Source organism: Misgurnus anguillicaudatus, chromosome 16, assembly GCF_027580225.2.
Source record: "Misgurnus anguillicaudatus chromosome 16, ASM2758022v2, whole genome shotgun sequence".
NCBI lineage: Eukaryota > Metazoa > Chordata > Actinopteri > Cypriniformes > Cobitidae > Misgurnus > Misgurnus anguillicaudatus.
In genome coordinates, this window is record NC_073352.2 from 14,201,128 (window position 1) to 14,207,136 (window position 6,009).

General features: G+C 38.1%; 1 protein-coding gene across 1 annotated transcript; it reads right to left on the reverse strand.

The window, feature by feature from the left end:
• Window positions 1–847: 847 nt before the first annotated feature.
• On the reverse strand, window positions 848–5,060 carry neurog1 (neurogenin 1). The gene is made up of 2 exons (XM_055178550.2): window positions 2,262–5,060; window positions 848–2,146 (listed from the first exon to the last, which is right to left on the reverse strand). The coding sequence occupies exon 2, from the start codon at window positions 2,134–2,136 to the stop codon at window positions 1,471–1,473; it is 666 nt and encodes a 221-aa protein (XP_055034525.1). The 5' UTR covers window positions 2,137–2,146; window positions 2,262–5,060; the 3' UTR covers window positions 848–1,470.
• Between the last annotated feature and the right edge of the window lie 949 nt (window positions 5,061–6,009).

A 6,009-nucleotide genomic window follows, 5' to 3' on the forward strand; every position in this document is an offset into this window, starting at 1 on the left:
CATAAATAAGATGATATCGGGACCAATAGAATAATTAATAAATGTTTAATTTATTCAAAAGATTTTTATTCATTTATTTTGTTTTATACAATTCATTAACGCTTTTATTAGCAGTATTTATTGTATTTACTTGTGCATTCATTTATAATAAATTGTGTCTAATTTAGGAAATGATTTTCGTTTGCATTTATTTATAATAAATTATGTTATGATTAAGGAAATGATTTTCGTTTGCATTTATTTATAATAAATTATGTTATGATTTAGGGAATGATTTTCGTTTGCATTCATTTATAATAAATTGTTTCATGATTTAGAGAATTAATTTTCGTTTGCATTCATTTATAATAAATTGTGTCATGATTTGGGGCATAATTTTCGTTTGCATTTATTTATAATAAATTCTGTCATGATTTAAGGCTTAATTTAGTTTGTATTAATTTATAATAAATTGTGTTATGGTTTCATGGAATGTTTTTTTGTTTCAATATTAGGCTACTTATTCATTCAAATATTCATCTCTGCTAAGTTCAGAGTTTTGGCGAAATTTTCCACTGGTTTTGAAGTGTAAGTATGTGTAATAATGTTTAAAATCAGCAGATTCGTTGACATATTAGATAGCACTTAGTAGGCTATCACAGATCCATGCACCTGCTGCTGTAACCGTTATTTCATGCGCTGTGACCCAGAGTGACGCTTCAATGGCTGTGTACTAATTTCAATTATGTCCATTATGTTTCCAGTCATCTCTTTGAGTTGCATTACACTTATTATAGAGCCTAGTGCTCTCTCGATGCATCATATATAAAGACAACAAACAAGCTCAGAAGTTTTTTTTGTAGAAACATTATATTTATTCGTACAAACATATTTGCAGCCGATTTATATTTTAAGGTAAATACATAATAGAATAAATCTCTTTATATACAATAAAAATACATTAGAATAGAATACAAAAGCAACAGGTTGAATAAATAAAATAAAAAAGAAAGTAAAGAAAGTGATGAGAGCTAGTTAACTGTACTATCTTATGGATAAGACAGACAGAGGAGTTTCTACGGGTCAAAATACATAATGCATAAGGCCAGATCTTTGTCTCTTGATGGCTTTTCAGTCTATTGTCACGGCGTTGAAACTGAATTTCCACGCTCGCTTTTCTGCTTTGCCGCTCTACAAATTGTAATATTGACTTTTCACCTCGCACTGCCAAGGCAAATCTGTCTTGGTTTAAATGATAATTTTCTCTAACTGGGGTTAAGGTCATACGCCAAAAGATGCAGCGCGCTGGAAAAGTGCAAAGATATTGGAAAACCGTCAATATCAAGGATACAAAAATAATACAAAAACATTCTCGTTTGTGAACTGTAAGGCAAACAGTGAACACCTAAGGTTGTTGATAAAATGTATCAGAAACATCCTCTGTTGTTACACTACATACTTCTGCAGCTATACAGACTTTAGTCTATCATCCTAATAGATTCTGGGCATGAATTTGTGGTAGCTGTAAACTACATCAGTCTGCAAATATCCAAAATCGTCAATGGCTGCTGGGCTGCCGGGATCTGAATTGCAGTAAGACGGAGATGAAGCCGAGGAAGAGGCACTGGATGCCCAAGAGCAAGAGTCCCCGCTCGGGCTGGGCGCCTCCATGACGCAGCTTAGTCCCGGGAGCATCAGCGCGGCGTCTCTCGTCTTGCTCGGCCGCTGGTCTGCGATCCGAATGGTCTCTGAAAGTGCCCATATGTAGTTGTGGGCGAAGCGCAGAGTCTCGATTTTGGTGAGCTTTGTGTCATCGGGAAATGCGGGCAGCACGCTTCTCAGGGCATCCAAGGCGTCGTTGAGGTTGTGCATCCTGTTCCTTTCGCGGTCGTTTGCCTTCATCCGGCGGTTTTTCTTTACGACGTGCACGGTGGCCTCGTTCCTGGCGCGCCCCCTACGCCTCTTTTTTGGCTGCAGCTCAGCGTTGCCCTCCTGCAGGCTGTCGGCTGGAGATGCAGGTGGCTTTCCGCAGGAGGATGCGGGGGATGCGGCGTGGCTGCTGCTGCTGCGCGAGTCTTCATCATCTGTGTGCGTAAACGAGTAGTCACAGCTTGAGTTATCCATGTCGGAGTAGAGGGTCTCCATTGCAGTGCACATTATTTGCTACCTGGAGATAGAGGAAGGATAGTAAAAGGTTAGAAATATACCCAAAACAGTCTTATAATGCATATCGAGATTGTACGCATGCAAGATTGCGCAAACTCCAAGTTGCAAATACGCACCTGATGAGAGCTGGTAGATGAAACAAGGTGTTTGAAGGTTTGCAGAGTCCTGCAGATAGTTTGTGTTGGAGTTAAAGGCACGCGTCTGTCTTGCTCTTACCCCTCAATCAGCTCGTGTGAGCCAGTGAGCTTGGCACACGACCGGCCTCACATGCCTTATATACCCGGGTGAGACAATGGACAAGCCCCCCTAGCTTTGGCATTTTTGTGAAAGATGAATGAATGGTTTGCATCAGGTCTGCCCCGTGCCGCACGACCATCTCATTAGCATAATTTATGCCCGTTGTTTGTTCGCCCTCTGAAGCGTGCCTGTAATCACCGCTGGCCAATCAGAGAGCTGAAAAGCTGCACAGCCACGCGAGCAGAGCTGTTGCTATCTGTCCAGCATGGACCAAGCCCACTTTAAGTTAAATCTCTGAGGAAATTGAAAAGACTTTACGAAGTGTATAGAATGCGTAATGCACGAGGCTACAGCACAAGTTTTCCAGGCAGTGTACACAAACAGATTTTTTTTAAAAACGTCATTCAAAAAGATATGAACTCACATTCATATATTTGTGATTTGCTGCTAATTTTTGTTTGCATGTGTTTTTGGTAATTTTATGTATATTTCTTGCTCAGTCTTTACGCATATGCAAAGGTAAACATCTATCTATCCATTAGGTTATTGGATATTTTGAAATTTTGTTATTTTATAGTTAAGCTCTATGTGGTAACATAATTCTGTAGACCCACACGTCACAGTCTGAATTGTATTTCTAAGAAAATAATATTTCCTACACTTTCTTTCATACTGCTGCCTTTGAGTTATTACAGCTCACGAGGTGAAAGATACAGTTCAATCAAACTGTTCTCAATGCGCAGTGCCTTAAGTTTTATTTAAAGACATCTTTATGAGACAGCCGTACAATTGTTCATTAATTATTCAATTTATTCAATTGCAAGCAACTCGCCCCTCTTTAGAAATAAAATGAAGGGGGCACTATTTAGAAATAGTTTGGGGAGAGACATGCGGCGCCTTTCTCCGTGCGGTATTATGGCGATAGGGGCACAGTCATTTATAAATAATTACACAATGTTTAGAGTCTTCAGGCATGTATGATATATCAAAGCGATTATAAGGTGAATTGTTCCATTGTGCGCCTCTCTCTCTCCTCTTTTCAGCTCTATACGGTTTGTACCCCGTCCAAATTCTGTGCCTCTGAGCTTTTGTCACTCATTTTTCTCGGCCTGCGACACTCCAATAGCATTATTCTTATTCAAATAGTCCCAGCGTGAACAAAAACACCCCGCTTTTGAGACACGTTTGTGCTTTCGCTGGCATGAAGAGAAGCACAAGTGCCTGGATGCATAATTTTAGACACATAAACTATTATTGAGTCATAAAGATGAGGTGAAGTATTTGCAACTATTTGCGTCAACGTTGAAAACTTGCGCGCAATGATAATAAACGATGTTTTTTTTTTTTGCTGTGTGCTGTTTATCTGTATAGTCTTACGGTTTTATGGCGAATGCATTCATTTTAAAGCCCCTACGATCGTTCTTTGGAGGTCTAGACTGGGGTGATGGGGGAGAGAGATCGATTTTACTATTACAACACCAACCTGTCAGTAATAACTTCAAAGAGGGAAAACAGCTTGAATGCCAATTTTGCTTCCAGTCAGGACATTAGGGATCTGGTTTGGAGCATGCACTTATTGCTCTTATAAAGTCATAAAAAAGTTATTGTTTTACAATGTTACTTAACATTATTTCCACAAAAGTGATGGATGGGTCAGGGTTTTTTCTAGAAAAAAAGGGGGCGGAGGGGAGGAAGAAGGGTTTTGCCCACAGCTGAGAGATGTTGCCAAGGAGATTTTGACAGGATTAGGCACAAGTGCACGAGACCTGATTGCATTTCAATAGCAGAAACACGTGAGAAAATGAAACAACTGAATTACTTAAAGAGGATCTGATCTGAACCCTGAAACAATCGTGCGCACTGCACATTTTAAAGGACAGACACGCGCGTTTAAAGGTATGCTATGAGTAAACATGAAAAAAGTATTGAGTGCAACTGATATTTTAATAGCAAAAAAACGAAGAACGAAATAAAAATAAAAGAGAGCAGTTGGTTACGCTGGCTAAAGATTTGCATGGCAGGTGGAAAACGTGTGTCTAAAGCATGGCTACTGAAAGGTGCATTCGTCTTGTTCAGATAATCGTGGTCTAATAATCTTGACTTGGCAAGTGATGTGTGAGGGACAGAACTTTCTTTCTTCTCTGTAAGAATAGACTTTTCATTTATTTTATATCTATTTATGCAATTCGAATTAAAATTCAATTTTGCATTAGGCCCAGCATTAATCCCCGGGTATTAACGCGATTACTGTTCGCAAAAGATCTTTGAGTCAGAAAGTCTGATAGAAGTTTTCACATGGTAATCCCCGGAATAATCCTTTCCCCTGGCGTTGCGGCAGGATCGGGGCCAGGGGACCTTTTCTCCCTGTTCAGAATTCAAGCAGGGCAGAATAGGGCCATTACTTTTGAATGATAATTAATTCCTTACTCCAGTGCTTCAATTGTACGGGGATACCACACCCCAAATAAGAAAATCACCCCCACAACCTCGTGAAGGCATTAGAATAAAAGACTGAAAATAAATTCTAGGGTTACAATGTTTGAAGACAGCAGCAACTTTGTCACTTGCTTTTGTAATACAGTCAAAGGTTTAATAATGCCAATTTAAACTTACCCAACTCAGTGGTTTAATGAACTGTGCAATTCATTTTTTTTCTGTAAGTAAAATATAATTCCTGTTTGCAATCTTAGACTATTGAAAAGCTTTCTTTCTTTCTTTTATTCACATTTTTTGAGGTATTTTTTTATTACAAATCGAAATTCTCATTTATTTTATTTCAATAACTAAGATTTTTTTGTCTTAAAAATTTTGTTTTTGCAGGTGCTTTGGTAAGCATCTACCAGGAAACAATGCATTTTTATATATTTATTTATGTATTTATTTCTATTATTGTATAACTGTGTAACACACACGCACGCACGCTCGCACGCACACACATTTATTTATTTATTTATTTGAATATTTTTATATTTTGGCTCAATGTTGCATGGAACTTCCAGGCTGTATTGATTTACAAGTGACCTTTGTTTAAAATACATTTATACTGTAATGCCAAACATTACATTCATGTTTAGATTAAATTCTAGTCTATTTGTTTGCAAAATATACCTAAAACATATAGTTTTGTGTACAATTCCAGATTTTGGAACAGGTGCTATTATCAGAATGCAATGGAATCTCATTACAAGCTATGCGAATGTAAATTTTAGGCTCTCATTGTGAGTCAGACACATAATGTACCAGTTCGTGAACCTTGTACTATCAATCAGATGTCCAAGGCTAAATACAAACCCTACGGTGGGGCATTCACTTGTCTTCATGTGTTTGTGCAAGTGCATAATTTACCTCTAGTTTACCCTGCATCAGTGTTAACAATGAGCGCTGTGTCTCTAAAGACTTTATATTTTAAAGTAACCAGGGCAACTATTTGGTAAAATGAGAAGAAGCTTTGCACAAGCTACATCACCGTTAAAAGGAGGAAGTATACAACGATTCTTTGACTAATGATAAGTTCATACACCTGACCTCAACAGACCGTTCCATGCTTTGGACTTTTTTCTTAGTAGATTTTTTTTTGCTAGTTACCGTTGCATTTCCCACAGTTTCATCCATTTATTTATTGCAACA